The sequence below is a fragment of the Onychostruthus taczanowskii genome, unplaced genomic scaffold (assembly GCF_017590055.1).
Source record: "Onychostruthus taczanowskii isolate IOZ18803 unplaced genomic scaffold, ASM1759005v1 scaffold56, whole genome shotgun sequence".
Classification (NCBI taxonomy): Eukaryota; Metazoa; Chordata; class Aves; order Passeriformes; family Passeridae; genus Onychostruthus; species Onychostruthus taczanowskii.
The window spans coordinates 1141772-1156451 of NW_024503235.1; the positions used below are offsets into that span (position 1 = coordinate 1141772).

Here is a 14680-nt window from a genome sequence, read left to right on the forward strand (position 1 = left end):
GCGCCCTGCCCGCCCGGCCGCCCTCAGGGGCCGCCGCGTGCCGCGCCGCCGCGGCCGCGCTGGTTTATTTATAATACCTTTAGGCTATCTAGCCGAGCCAGGTTTAAAAGAGATAGTTTTATTAGAGCTTTATTTGTTTATTTTGGTTTTTTTTTTTTGTTTCCTCAGAAAATCAACGGGCCGCCGCTGTGCAGAATCTGGGCTAAATCGAAGCGAAAGATAAGAGACGTTGGGGTTTTAGGAGGTTTTTGCCTTAAAGCGCTCGGGAGCTGGCGTATGAATTTCGGCGTCTTATCCCATCCCTGCTCTCCAGGAGGCTTAACTTTGGGGTGTTTTTGCTGATTTTTTTCAAGCTTGCACAACCCTCTCAGCTGCTCTGTCCTGGTGCCAGCCCCCCTTGCCCCAAGCTTCTGCCCGCCGCAGTTTAGGCTTTAATTAAGAGTTTGAGTGTTCCCCCAGAATTAATATTTATAAGAAGCTTGATTTGAGACCCCCCCCCCCCCGAGTGCAAAACCCCAGAGGTTGAGGGCGCCGAGGGGAAGATGAACACGGCCGCCAGCAGTTACCCCATGGCCTCGCTGTACGTGGGGGACCTGCACCCCGATATCACCGAGGCCATGCTCTATGAGAAGTTCAGCCCGGCTGGCCCCGTGCTGTCCATTCGGGTCTGCAGGGATATGATCACCCGCCGCTCCCTGGGCTACGCCTACGTCAACTTCCAGCAGCCCGCAGATGGTAAGTGACAATTGCAGCCACATCCGTAGTTTTCCCCCTCCTCATTTTTGCTCTTTTTCCCTCGCTGATTCACGTGTTGCCCGTCACAACGTTACAGGGCGAGTCGTCCCTTCCTGGTGATTGCAGCTGGAATATTTTTTTACTTCTTGGTGTCTGCAAAATGCGCTTCTTACTAACATCTCTAATTTTAGACAGGCTTGTTTCTTGCACTGATAGTAAATTTCAGAGATTTGTGGTTTTTTCCTCTCATGAGAAAATAATCCCCCGTGGTGTTTCCCTTCATTCTGGGGTAGTTTTGGGGCTGTTTCTGTGGGGATTTGTGCAGCCAGTCCTAGCAGAGAAAGCTCAGAGTAGGCTGAGTGCTCAGTTAAGTGACTGATCTGTGGCTGCTCCACACGCTCCCACTTTAATACATTTAATATTTCCTGTTGTTCAGGCAGCTGGATGTGCCTCCCAGTTGGGGAAGTGGCGTTCTTGCTTTAAAGTGAAACAAAACGCTTTGCTCAATGTGTGGAGAACCAGGTTGTCTCATGTGCAGAAGCCACGTTTGCTTTGCTCTTGCCAGACTCTCTTTGTTTTCACACTTTTGTTTCCTGCTCAAAGCCAGGTGTTGCAGAGCTGAAGCAGCACATGAAAGATGGGACAGGAGAGGTCATTTTGGAACACGTCTTTTCTGGAAGGAAAATGGGTCAGCGTTTTCTGCCCCAGTTTTCAGAGCTCTGCCTGCTGACTGCTGCAAGTTTCTTGCTCCGTGCTGGGGTTTAACAGCATCTCTGTGTGATAGAGGCATCCAAGTAGAGATAAGAGTGATCTTTTCCCTCGAGTTCAGAATCAGTTTACCACAGCACAGATTTCAGCAACAAGTAAACTTTACTTTACATTTTTGCAGAGCTTCCATCATCTCCCAGGGCAGTTCCTTGTGATGCCATTTCCTTGGACTGATCTGACCGAGCACTTTTGATCCTTTCCCTTGTCATGCTGATTAAAAGCTGACTTGCACCCCACTGCATCATTTCTCATTCATGGCACAAAAAAAGCTTTTGTTTTTGGGCAGTGTATTTGTGTTTTAAAGATTCTCAGAAAGAAGGAAGGAACCTGAGAGCCTCTGAGTATGGTCCTACCCTGCCCTGAGTGCCTCTTATTAAAGCACCTTGGTACATTTATGTCCTGAACAAATTTATCCCAGCTCACCTGCCTTCCTTAGGCTCTGATCTCATTTTACAGGATCAGAGACATAAAAACAAGCAGCAGAAACAAAGCCAGGAAGGAACTCCAGCATGGATTAGATAAATTTTGGAGAGATGGGCTGCAGAAGTGTAGATGAAGCTCTCTCAAAGCAGAGAAGAGTGATCTCAGAAGGGATCAGTGGCTGGTCCCACATGCTTTAGCAGAAGCATTCTGCACCTCGTACAAATGGGGGCCTTCCCAATATGTTCCAAGGTAATCTTTTATGGTAATAAATAGGCAGGAATTTAGGGGGAGGTTGCACCATTCTGGGCTGCTGGGGAGGCAGCAGACATTTTAGGAAGCTCCTGGGCTTGAAGTGATACTTGGAGCAAGTAGGTGGTGTCTTGTTACTGGTAGGTCTTAGAAGGTCAAGTGGTTTAAACCTAATGATTGAGTGAATATTGGGACAGGGAAATTGTCAAACTCCTCCTGCCCTCATGAAGAGATGTGAATTCTTGAATTTCTGCTGTCAAACTGCAGCATGTGTCACCCTGCATAAATAAAAAACCCAGCTGCTGCCCTCCATGTAATGCAGCAGGGCAGATAGTTTGGAAGAGGGTTGTGGTCTCTCCGAAACAAACTTGACTATAAAGAATCTAATTCTTGTTGTAAAATGCAGAAATTTGGACTGTTCTCAAGGTGGCACTTGCCTGCATGAGGCTTCCTGAGAGGAGGAGGGATTCTGTGTTTTCTTCCAGGAATGCATAATCAGAAATGCACTTGGCTTCATCCCACTAAATCTGAGAAAAGCTGAGAGGAGCACAGGAGGAATCTGGTTGGATTTATGGTTGAGAGTAGGTGCTTACAGTAATCAGGAGGTTTTGTGCTCTGCAGACTTCTTGTGGACACGTGGTATGTTTGAACTGGTAGTAGGTGTTAAAAAGTTGTTAAAAAGGTTGATAAATGATAGTTTGCATTTCCCTGGCATCTTCTGTAGAAGGGTGGGGGCTTTGTAAATCTGAAGAAAGCAATGTTTTGACTTTATTTTGGTGTGTTCTAAAGCAGGACTCTGCCCCTGTGTCCACAGAGCAAATCAAGCAGCCAGAACTCTTCCCCATTTCAGGACCACAAGGAGCTCACTGTCACATCTTAAGCATGTTCTGCACTTCCAGGTTCCTGTGTCCAAACTGGGCCAGAACTTGTGTTTTTCTTTACAGTTTTTTAGGTGCTGGAGTGATGCTGGACAGGCATTGTCTAACAGGCTGCAGAGAGGTTATTTTTAGGGAAAATGAGCTCTGCTGGTTTTGATTGCAGGTCCTTGCTGTAGTAACCAGGGAATGCTGAGTTCTGAGCCTGTCATCCTGTGATAGGCAGGGTAAGGAAACACTTCAAAGTTCTGGCTAGTTCAGGCTCAGCAGTGGTTGTTAATATTTATTCTTTTTGACTGTGCAGAAGGGAAAGAAAACAAACTCAACAAACAAGCTGAATTTCTCCTTTCTTGTGTTCCATGCAATTGAATTCTGAACATTGACAGTCACAAAAAGACAGCTCAAGGTAATGAAGCTGAGAAACTTCAGTTTGGCTGCAGAGATAAGGTGTTCTGAAAGTGTAGAACAAACAGAATGTTTCCCAAGCTAAGGAGGATCCCAGGGCTGGAAATAGATGTGTTTGTGTAGGAAAGTATAGATAAACTTGTTTGTTCTCCTCCTTGAAGACAGTGTAAAGGAGGAGCTGTGTAAGGCAAATTGTGGAGTTAAAAGGGAAGAGTTGGTACTGCCACAAGCTTCCTTGCAGCAGCATTTTGTTGTAACCTCAGTGACTGAGGAATTTAATTCTTTTGAATATGCACCATCTCTTTTTTAAAAAAAAAATAAGTGGCTGAATTTGCTCTGTGTGCTTTCCTTGTCAGGACTCTTTTGCTCAGTGACCTAAGTGAGAGCCTGGAGGTTTGGGGAGAACAAAACTCCTTGTGTGGAGTTTCTCCTGGGTGAATCTTGGGATGTGAGGTTGGTTATTGATCTTCATGGTGATCAACCACAGCCACTAATTCCAGCATTGTGTAACTCTGCATTTACAGGGGAGGTTAATTGCTCTTGAGGCCTGAGGCAAACTGCAGTGAGTGTTCAGGTGCTTTCTCTGTCCAGAAAGGGAATGAAAAGCCAGCCTGAAAGGGACTGTGGGTGTGTTTTATGTTCTGTATGAGCTGCAGTTGAGTCTGCTGGAAGGATGACAGGAACCAGTGGGAGAGAAACAGATACAGGAACTGAAATGGCTGAAGCTTTGTGGCTTAAATAGAAGAAAATGAGAAGGTGTTTGCTCAGATGAAGGAAGTGAATCAGATGTGCTTGGTGTGAGTCATTCACAGAACTCTTGCAGATCCTTTACGGGTTTTCTGAGGTCCTGGTGTAGAGGGGTTGCATCTCCACCTGTGGGTGTGGCACAGATCCCTTGGGGAATCCTTGTAGGGCTTTCACTGCTCACCAGAAGCGTCTGGGTGTAATAATAGAGTGGAACAGTAGCAACCTGTTGAAAGAGCAGTGCAATAGTATCTGCTCAGGGAGCTTGGGAGAGCCAGGAGGAACTTCCAACTTCTCTGGAGCTGGGTGCTGGCTGTGGAGCCTTCGTGCTCCCCCTGATTACAGCCACTGCTTGATCTGCTGTCACCTTCCAGCAGGAGCCTGTTCCTGCTGCAAATGGTATTATCCAGCCAGTTTGTGCCCTTGCCAGCACATGCTTCTGCAGGACCTCTGCCTGCTATAAATAAACACTGCCAAATTTGACGAGCTGCACCTCGGGTGCCTGCTGAGCTGCCTACACCAGGAAAGGACTGCAGGAAGAACCTGGCTTGCATGGACTTGGAGCAGCAGCTGAGGAATCATTTTAGCCTGGCAGTTAATTGCATTTAACACCTTGGTCTGAGCAGAGCTGTTGGAGTCCTTAAATTATATATTTTTTTTCAAGCAGAGCTTGTTTCCAGCTGGATTTGTGTGTGGGGAGAACAGTGATGGTCCCACTTTAAATTAAAAAGCAGCAAGAACAAAAAAACCACGTTTTAAAGCACATGAAAAATTCTGAGAAACTTCCATGCAGTGGTGGAGGCTGGCATTGGGGGTTAGGGAGTGCAGGTTTGGTGGGCAGTATTCCACTGGAATTCCTGGAGGTACTTTTGGGACATGCTGAGTAGTTAATCAGGCTGCACGAGCCAAGTCACGTGCAAAGTGTTCAGATTGTTTTTTTTTTTTCCTTGAATTTTCTGCTCCTAAAATCTAATCAGCAAATACCACAGGGTGAAGGTGGCCTGGGAGAACTGAGCCAAACAAATTTGGAAAACTTGGGTTCTGCCCTGTTAATTTTCCTTGATTTTAATACATGTCTTTCCATCTCTTTGCCTGCTCCATGCTGAGAATTAAGACTCTTTCTTTCTTCTGTGCTTGCTCCATGCTGGGAGTGTTTTTCTGGCACAGAACAGTGCAAGCATCTCAATTTTATGAACAAGATCCTGATGTGTGTACGTAATGATCCTTTTAATACCCCAGTAGGCAGCAGAAATAGCCTCGTGGAGGGGGGTTTCAGTGCAGCTTACAATGACAGTGCTGCGTTTGAGGGCTTAGATAAACACTTCCCTGTTAATCAGATGGGGTGTACAGACTTTTTTCCCCCCAGAATTTTCTCAGCTCTTTTGTCATCTTTAGCTTGAGCAACCTGGGAGTCGTTTTTTGGCCACATAAGTTATGTAGAGGCTGACTCATGTCCTCACAGCCAGCCATGTGTTCGTGCACATTTTCCCTGACCTGACAGGGAGATGATCCTTCTCTCTGAATAGAAATGAGGATGGGGAGATGTGAACTTCATGAAAAGCAAAACAGCCACACAGTCACTCTTTTTACTTCATTTTTTTTACCAGTTTCCTCTTTTTATTTTCCTTTTCTGTGTGGAGTAATTTACCTTCATAATAATTCAGAATATGGCTAATAAACCAGGCATTTTGATATCAGTTTTGCTGGGGTGGTGAATATATTGCTATAATGTAAATTTAAAGTCTGTGAAACCTTTTATATACTTAGTGACTGTGCTGCAAAGACCTCCCTTGAAACATTGAGTTAAAAGTCATTGATCACCTCTGATAATACCCCAAATGTCTCCATGAGCTGAGTAAAATTCAGAGAAAAGAATCACCCACCCACTGGAAACCTTTATTTTCTAACCAACCACAGAAAATCTGTTCTTGGCATCTCTTGCAGCTGAGCGAGCTCTTGATACCATGAATTTTGATGTGATCAAAGGGAAACCCATTCGCATCATGTGGTCTCAGAGGGACCCTTCCCTGAGGAAGTCAGGGGTTGGGAATGTCTTCATCAAGAACCTGGACAAATCCATTGATAACAAGGCACTTTACGACACATTCTCAGCCTTTGGAAACATTTTGTCCTGCAAGGTGAGATGTGATTTACATTGTCCAGTTCTTCTAGGGTGGGGACGTGATCAGAGATTTGAGTGTAGGTGGTGAAAGGGACACTCCTTGTCAAGTGTAAGGAGCAGAATTACAGAATATTCTGAGTTGGGACACACAAGGCTCATCAAGTCCAACTCTTTAGATGAACAGTGCCTACAGAGGTCAGACCTCTGACCTTGGTGTTAAAAACAAAATCTCTGAAAGGCAGAGTTGACCAAAAACTGAAATTACATCAGATTTGCTCATCAAGTGCAGGAATCTGACACTCAGGTGGTGCTGACCCTTGGCAGGAACTGCCGGGTGCTGACCCTTGGCAGTGACACATTTTCACCCGCTGGCCCGTGGCAGAGGAGGGTCGCTGACAGCTGCCTTTGCTCCCTCTCCTGCAGGTGGTGTGTGATGAGAATGGCTCTAAGGGCTACGCCTTTGTGCACTTTGAGACCCAGGATGCTGCAGATAGGGCCATCGAGAAGATGAACGGCATGCTGCTCAACGACCGCAAAGTGTGAGTGTCACAGGCGGCAGCAGCAGCGCTCACATGCTCCGGGATGCATCTCGGTATTAACAGGGACACACAAGGCACTGGTTCTCCTGGCCCAAGCCTTGGCCTGCTACCTCTCCACTCCAGGGCTGGTGAGTGACCCTGCCCAAGCCATGGCCTGCTACCCCTCCATTCCAGGACTGGTGGGTTTCCCTGAGCGAGCCTTGATTTGCCGCCTCTCTGCGGGCTGGTATTGTTGTGTTCGAAGGTTCCAGGACGAGGGAAGAGATGAGAATCTTGACTCCATGTTTCAGAAGGCTGATTTATTATATCATGATATATATTATGTTAAAAATGCTGTACTAAAAAGAATAGAGAGAAAGGATTCATCAGAAGGCTAGAAAGGAAAGGAAGGGAATCAATGACAAAATCCTGTGACTGCTCAGAGAGTCCACACAGCTGGACCACGATTGGTCAGTAAGTAGAAACAATCACATGGACCAATCAAAGATGCACCTGTTGCATTCCACAGCAGCAGATAATTATTGTTTTTCTTTTCCTCTGAGGCTTCTCAGGAGAAAAATCCTGGGTGAAGGGATTTTTCATAAAAATATCATGGTGACAGGCTGGGGTGGGTTCTGTGGGACTCCTTGGCCAGCCACAGCACAGGTGATTTTTCTGGTTGGTCTGTGGCCTGTTTGTTGTCCTCTGCTGTCACCCTTTCTTGTCCCCATTCCCAGCTCCTACTGCACACTCATTTTTTTTTGCCTCGCTGCAAGTCACACATTATTTTTTTTTGCTTTGAAACCGATCTGTTTATTGGGATTTTCATTTTTTTTGTCTTACAGGTTTGTCGGGAGATTCAAGTCTCGTAAAGAGAGGGAGGCTGAGCTGGGAGCCAAGGCGAAGGAATTCACCAATGTCTATATTAAAAACTTTGGGGATGACATGGATGATGAAAGACTAAAGGAGCTCTTTGGCAAATATGGTAAATACAGAAATACTTTTATTGAGGCTGTGAATTTCATGAAATGTGGTAGTTTGAGTGCTGCTGGGTAGTCCCTACCTGGGTCACTTTAAGGCTGAGGACATGAGGAGCTATTACATGGAACTTAATAATCTTGAAATACTTTTTATTAACCCTGTCCCTTGGTAACAGGTAAAACTCTGAGTGTTAAAGTGATGACAGACCCAACTGGAAAATCCAAAGGCTTTGGCTTTGTAAGCTTTGAAAAGCATGAAGAGGCCAACAAGGTATGACCAACTTTTATGTTGCTTAGATAACTTCAGGGAAGAAAAAACTTGGTTTATCTTGGGAGCCTGTTTCTGAAATGGAAGAAAATTCTGCCTTGGGCATGACCTCCTCTAGATGTGGGAACTTGGAAACCTTTTGCACCTTAATAACTTGACATTCAAGGGTAACTTGGCATCCCTCCAGTTTCCTAGATCCACACAGTGGTATAATCAAGAATGTTAATTGCTGAAGAAATACTACAGTGCAGGGCTGAAGGAGGAGGAGGGCACCTAGAGTGAGAACATTGCTCAAAAACGGTCTTTTCTAAGCAGAATGCTTGTTAAAATGTGGTTTTAATTACAAGAAAGGGTGGGGATGAAATTCCAAGTTAGTTCAGCACTTGGTGGTGTGTCAGCTTGATCTGTGTGATAACTTCAGCTTGTCCTTAATGAGCCTGTTGTTAACAGGAAAAGTGCAAAGGTAACATGCAAACTCTGATTTATTGACTGACAGGCAGGGACACAGTGACAGCTCTGGGCAGTCCTGTTCTGACAGGATCAGGGGCTGTCCTGCTGCAGCAGCTGAGAGTTTCCTCTTGAACCCTCTGTGCAGGCAGTGGAAGAAATGAATGGGAAGGACATCAATGGCAAAATGCTCTTTGTGGGCAGAGCACAGAAGAAGGCTGAGCGCCAGGCAGAGCTGAAAAGAAGGTTTGAACAGCTAAAACAAGAGAGACTCAGCAGGTACCAGGTGAATAATCTGTTTCTTTTCTCAATTTAAGCACTATTTCTGGTCTGTTGAAGGAATTGCCAGAGCAGTTATTGTCCTGTGAGATATCCTGGCTTAAAACACAGAGGTGTCTCTGTGGTATTTGGTGGCAGAGGGGGCATGAGGGCTTAGTCTTGGTACTGAAAGTGTTTAGGAGGATGTGAGACAACAGGCATGAAGTCTCCTTGACTTTCAAATGGGGATCCCTGGAGGGATGGGAAGAGACAGCACAACTCTGCACTGCTCTCTGTAATTTGTGGCAGAACTGGGTTGTGTCAGAGGTGGCATCTGAAACTCCCCCACTCCCTGAGGTGCAGTGCTGGACTGGGGACATGTGATGATGCCACAGGAAGGCAGAGGAAATCCAGACAAGCTCCCTTTCACCACAGTGGGTCTTGTCTCTACGCCTTTGCAACATTTATCACCTTCAGCTTTGGGTGGTGTGGAAGGAACATGATGCTAAATTAAGAGTTTTCAGATAAATTACAGCTCTGGCAGATGGGTAACAGTTGATGTGCTTAAGGATTTTTTTTTTTAATGTTGTGAATGCCATGCTGTTCTCTCCCTTCCAGGGTGTTAACCTGTACATTAAAAACCTAGATGACACTATAGATGATGAAAAACTGAGGAAAGAGTTCTCACCTTTTGGGTCAATAACAAGTGCCAAGGTACTGTGGGATTTGGGAGTTACTTGGATTTTAAAGCCTGAAGAAGGAATTGTTGTCTGACATGGGATTAAAGGGCTGTTCTTAACCTGTGGCTGTTGTGATTCTGAAAACACCTTGGCTATTAAATAGTGGGATTGTACTGAAAACTTCATTCCCTTACCAGAAGGGGAGGAAGGAAGTGGCAAACATGCTTGCTTGAGGTGGTAAGCATGAAATGACACTTTCCTCTGTGCATTTAGGACTGCACCAAATCTTTCCCATTCCTTACTGTGCAGTGTGGGCCTGGGGACACATGGTGCTGACAGCAACGCAGAGCAAATCCAGACAGGTGACTCTTCATGAGAACCTGTCTCTACACCTCTGCAACAAGTTATGTGCTACCTAAAATTTAAAAAACCACAGATTCTTCAGCTCATTTGTACTGGTACTCCATTAGCAATTGATCTTTGCTGCAGGTGATGCTGGAAGATGGACGGAGCAAAGGGTTTGGCTTTGTCTGCTTTTCCTCTCCAGAGGAGGCCACCAAAGCTGTGACGGAGATGAACGGGCGCATCGTGGGCTCCAAGCCCCTCTATGTGGCACTGGCCCAGAGGAAGGAGGAGAGGAAGGCCCATCTCACCAACCAGTACATGCAGCGCATCGCTGGCATGAGGGCCTTGCCTGCCAACACCATCATCAACCAGTTCCAGCCCGCTGCTGGCGGCTATTTCATGCCTGCTGTGCCCCAGGTGAGCTCCCGTGGGGTTTTTAACCCGTGGTCATCTCACTGAGCCTTTCTCATGCCTGTAAGCAGCAACTCCTAATGAGGGGTGCAGCAGTGGAGTTAATTCTGTGACTTGCCAGCTGCCTGCTCTCTTAATCCGACCTGAGTGTAGAGTCCTGGCAACGGCTGCCAAAACACGTTGTAAACAATGTTTGTGATGCTCTTGGATGTTGCCTCTGAGCTTATCTCATCTTCCTCCAGGCTCAGAGCAGACCCACTTACTATGCACCCAACCAAATGACACAGATGAGACCCAACCCACGATGGCAGCAAGGAGGGAGACCTCAAGGTGAGAGTGCCAGAGCCCTTTTTGCTTGGAGAGCCCTTTTTGCTTGGAGAGCCCTTTTTGCTTGGAGAACCCTTTTTGCTTGGAGAACCCTTTTTGCTTGTAGAGCCCTTTGTTGGGAAGCTGTACTTCCCAACAGGAACAATTCATGCTTTCCTTTGTGGGAATGATCCCGTGCAGAGCCAGGAGCTGGACTCTGATCCTTATGTGTCCCTTGCAACGCAGCATTTTCCATGATTCTCTGATACCACCCCTGTAGCTGACTGTCCTGCCCTGCCAGCTGGCTCCCTGTTGAGGATTTCTGTTCCTTGCATCCTTCAGGCTTCCAGGGAATGCCGAATGCCATGCGCCAGTCGGGGCCCCGGCCCGCCCTGCGCCACCTGGCCCCCGCCAACGCTCCGGCCTCCCGGGGCCTCCCCGCTGCTGCCCAGAGAGTTGGTAAGTCTCTTCCTGGGCTTTTCCCCTTCTCTGGGAAGGGAGGAGGATGCTGTGGAAACTTGACTTCTCCCAAGTTAGATCTGGGATGTCTGCAAAGAGCAGAGCCAGCACCTGCTGCTTTCCTGTTCCTCGCTGTGCGGTGCGGGTCTGGGGGCACTCGGTGCTACAGCACAGCAGTGGAAATCCAGATGGGTTCTTCTCCCCTGGTTTGGGACTTGTCTCTACACCCCTGCAACACCACCCAAAAATCTCTGTAGCTTATAGGTTTTGCTTTTGGAGGAGAGCACCCAAATTCATTTTTTTCCCCAGTGATCAGCTGTAAAACAAAAAGTGTGGAATCTAGGGATGGGTTCTAGGGAGAAGAACACCTCCTTCCTGAAGCAGCCAGCTACACTTTCTAAAGAAGTATTGCTGTGAAGAGCATAGTTTGAATTAAAACCAGACATCCCAACTTGTTAGCATGTTGCTGCAGGTGTGGTTCTAGGGAGAACACCCCTTTTCTGAAGCAGCCAGCTACACTTTCTAAAGAAGTATTGCTGTGAAGAGCATAGTTTGAATTAAAACCAGACATCCCAACTTGTTAGCATGTTGCTGCAGGTGTTTGTCACAGTGTTCTCCTTCCTTTGCAGGTGTTGGCACAGCAGCACAGAATTTGGCTCCCCGTCCTCCTGTAGCTGCCCCTGCTCCCAGGGCTGTCCCTCCTTACAAATATGCCTCAAGTGTCCGCAGCCCACACCCAGGTGTCCAGCCTCTGCAGGTACCACCAGGGCTGGGTGGGAAGTCCCTGCAGTTTCACATGCAACTGAAGTATTTTTATAGAAACTTCAAGCTCCTTTTATGACCCAGACAGTGTTAATTTGGAATTTAAAAACCTGGCAGTTGTCCCTTTGCCAGGGGCACCCTGGTTGGTTTATCTGTCTTGTACTCACAAGCCCTTTTGTAGCCAGACTGGCTCTAAGGATATTTTTCTTGGTTCTTTGTTCCCATTTTCAAACCATTTAAGTCTCTCTCCTCTTTACCAAGTTCTCACTGGGGTATCATTGAAAGAAGGAGCACCATCTACACCTGGCTTTCTCAACATCTCATGTTGTTTGATCCAGGTTTTTAAGATATGTGTGGTGTTCCTGTGTGACATTCCAGGGTTTTGAGCTCAAGACTTGCAGGGAGTGTTTGTGAACCAAGGGCACCTTACCTGCCCTTTTCTGAAGCTGAGGTGTTCTGTAGGCTTGACAAAGATTGTGTTTTAGGAGGGAACATCTTAGAAGTGTCTCAATATGAAGCAATCAGCCTCATCCTTATTTCAGAACCCTTGTCTGCCTTTTTCAGGCACCTCAGCCTGCAGTGCATGTGCAGGGCCAGGAGCCACTGACAGCTTCCATGCTGGCTGCTGCCCCTCCCCAGGAGCAGAAACAGATGCTGGGTGAGTAAAACCCCACTGCTCACCCATCATTTTTCATCCCCTCAGGTTTCAAAGACCCAAACTCATCCACCTGAACTCCTTTTTCTCCCTCAGGAGAGCGTTTGTTCCCTCTGATCCAAGCTATGCACCCCAGCCTGGCTGGGAAGATCACAGGAATGCTGCTAGAGATTGACAACTCAGAGCTGCTGCACATGCTGGAATCTCCAGAGTCCCTCCGCTCCAAGGTGAGCTGCTGTGTCCCTTTTTTTATCTAGAGGGGGCCTCTGAGCAGGGAGAAAATCTCACTGGATTTGTGTCCCCAGGTGGAGGAGGCTGTGGCAGTGCTGCAGGCTCACCAAGCCAAGAAAGAAGCTGCCCAGAAAGTGGGTGTGGTTGCTGCTACCTCTTGAACCAGGATGACTGGTGAGTGTCTCAGTCCTCAGCTTCAGTGGAAAGCTTCCAGAATCAGTAAATAAAACAGTTGTTAGTGAACAATTCATGTGGGTTTGTCACCAGCACTTACCTGACTGCAGTCCACTCTTCAACAACAAAAAGCTCCTAATGTAGTTTCTCCCAGCAGAATACTTGTGTAGAAGTTAAGAAATATTCATTCTGATGCTTATCTAAGGGATTTAAAGATGTTGAAGTCCCTGAGGTGTTCCTTGGAGCTGACAGGCTGGGGATGAGTCTTGTGGAACTGCTAGTTTGGGAAATAACCACATATTGAGGCTAAACAGGCTCTTAGTGCCCATTCCTCATCCTGGAAACCATCTGCCTTCAGGGTATAATAAATGTTGGAAATGTTCCACTGGATAGGTCTGTCCACACAAGTGTTGTCACCTGTGTTTGGGGTTGGCTCTGGTTTAATTTGTGAATAAGGATTTTGATTCTTGGAATGCCTCTTCCTGTCTTTTGTGATCCATTTTTCTGGGAGTTGTCTGGAATTGCCATCTCCAGGACTTCCTGTGCTGCTGTTTGTGATCAGATGTCACAACTCAAGCTGGTGCAGAACTCTTATTTTCACTGGGTGGTCTAGCAAAGAATTTGAGTGTCTTGTGGATAATAACAATTTCTGATTATCTCACCACCACGAGCAGCTTCTCTGTACCTTCCCAATTATATTGGAATCCTTATTCCTTGGAATGCTGGAATATTCCCTGTCCTGGAGCAGGGATGCTGTGAGTAACTTCTCAATTTTTCTCCTCTAGGATACAAAGAAGCCAAATAGCCCCTTCCTAGACATCAGCTCAAGATGTTTGAAGATCCTTCACTGTCCTGCAGATCTCAAGGCCATGCATTGTATCACATAGTTATATTGCATTTTGTAATTTAATCTTAAAAATCTTATTTAAAAAGCCAACTCTGAAGCTCGAGGTTTCCAAAACCAGAAGCTGGGGGGGTTTGCAAGCTTTTCCTTTGCCAGAACAGAGCTGCCCCCTGTGTCTTCTAAAGAGGACGTTGAGGATTTTAGGCTGGAAGTATTTTTGTGAGTTTGTGTTTAATTAAACAATCCAGTTTGGAAAGTTTGGGAAACATTTATCAATAAAGGAATAAACTTGCACTGTGTTTGTCATCATTTCTCTTTGTTGGATGAATAAATGTGGCTTTGTGAAATTAAACTGATGGGCAGTTATTGGGGGGGTGAATACATTAACCAGGGCTTTGACTTATTCTGCTTGCTAATTTTGGATGATGAGTATTTAAAGTCATGCCTGGGGCAGTGTCTGAAGGGGTGATGGCTGTAAACAGTGATCTGAGAAGGGCTGGGGAGGCATTTTCAAGTGAAGATTACAAGCGTTTGGGCTGCTCTTTGTTTACATTTCTGTTTTCAGCTGGGTTTTTAGTGGTCCCGCTGCTATTTTATACTCCAACGGCTGCCGAATTTTGGCACTGAGGTCGAAAATCCTTTGCAAACTTACTTACTAAAAACCATTATTCAGCCAAACACAGAGCACGCACTAAGCCGGGTGCAATCCCCCCCCAGTCAAAGCTCAAACCCCTCGCTGAGCCTGGGGCTGAACGCGCCCGTCCCGCCGAGCCTCGGAGGCTTTGGGAAAACCTGGGATGGGCTGGAAGGGCTGCACAGAGCTCGGGACGGGCTGGAAGGGATGCTCAAACGCCGGGATGGGCTGCACAGAGCCCGGGATGGGCTGGAAAGGAAAGCTCTAAGCCCGGGACCGGCTGGAAGGGCTGCACAAAGTCCGGGATGGGCTGGAAAGGAACGCTCAAAGCCCGGGAAGGGATGCACAAAGCCCGGGACGGGCTGGAAGGGCTGCACAAAGATTGGG

The 14680-nt window shown here is 46.8% G+C and overlaps 1 protein-coding gene and 3 non-coding genes across 6 annotated transcripts in view; all 4 read left to right on the forward strand.

Annotated features, from left to right (window-relative positions):
- The window catches only part of PABPC4 (poly(A) binding protein cytoplasmic 4), a 14233-nt gene extending 280 nt beyond the window's left edge, over positions 1 to 13953 (forward strand). For 2 of the 3 annotated variants that reach the window (XM_041417382.1, XM_041417381.1), the window contains exons 2-16: positions 169 to 735; positions 6117 to 6337; positions 6745 to 6860; positions 7685 to 7824; positions 7996 to 8090; positions 8683 to 8820; positions 9411 to 9506; positions 9962 to 10234; positions 10471 to 10558; positions 10877 to 10993; positions 11623 to 11750; positions 12320 to 12413; positions 12507 to 12637; positions 12716 to 12815; positions 13601 to 13953. In XM_041417382.1, the coding sequence (XP_041273316.1) occupies positions 543 to 735; positions 6117 to 6337; positions 6745 to 6860; positions 7685 to 7824; positions 7996 to 8090; positions 8683 to 8820; positions 9411 to 9506; positions 9962 to 10234; positions 10471 to 10558; positions 10877 to 10993; positions 11623 to 11750; positions 12320 to 12413; positions 12507 to 12637; positions 12716 to 12802 (1917 nt within the window). In that variant the 5' untranslated portion in view covers positions 169 to 542 and the 3' untranslated portion in view covers positions 12803 to 12815; positions 13601 to 13953. The remainder of the gene's footprint in view (positions 1 to 168; positions 736 to 6116; positions 6338 to 6744; positions 6861 to 7684; positions 7825 to 7995; positions 8091 to 8682; positions 8821 to 9410; positions 9507 to 9961; positions 10235 to 10470; positions 10559 to 10876; positions 10994 to 11622; positions 11751 to 12319; positions 12414 to 12506; positions 12638 to 12715; positions 12816 to 13600) is intronic. The other variant, XM_041417383.1, reaches the window with a different exon arrangement.
- Positions 9123 to 9258, forward strand: LOC121342955. Its single transcript, XR_005953624.1, has one exon. It is a non-coding gene; the product is annotated as a small nucleolar RNA SNORA55 (small nucleolar RNA).
- LOC121342953 lies at positions 9750 to 9877 on the forward strand. The gene has a single exon (XR_005953622.1). It is a non-coding gene; the product is annotated as a small nucleolar RNA SNORA55 (small nucleolar RNA).
- LOC121342954 lies at positions 11101 to 11233 on the forward strand. Its single transcript, XR_005953623.1, has one exon. It is a non-coding gene; the product is annotated as a small nucleolar RNA SNORA55 (small nucleolar RNA).
- Positions 13954 to 14680: the final 727 nt, after the last annotated feature.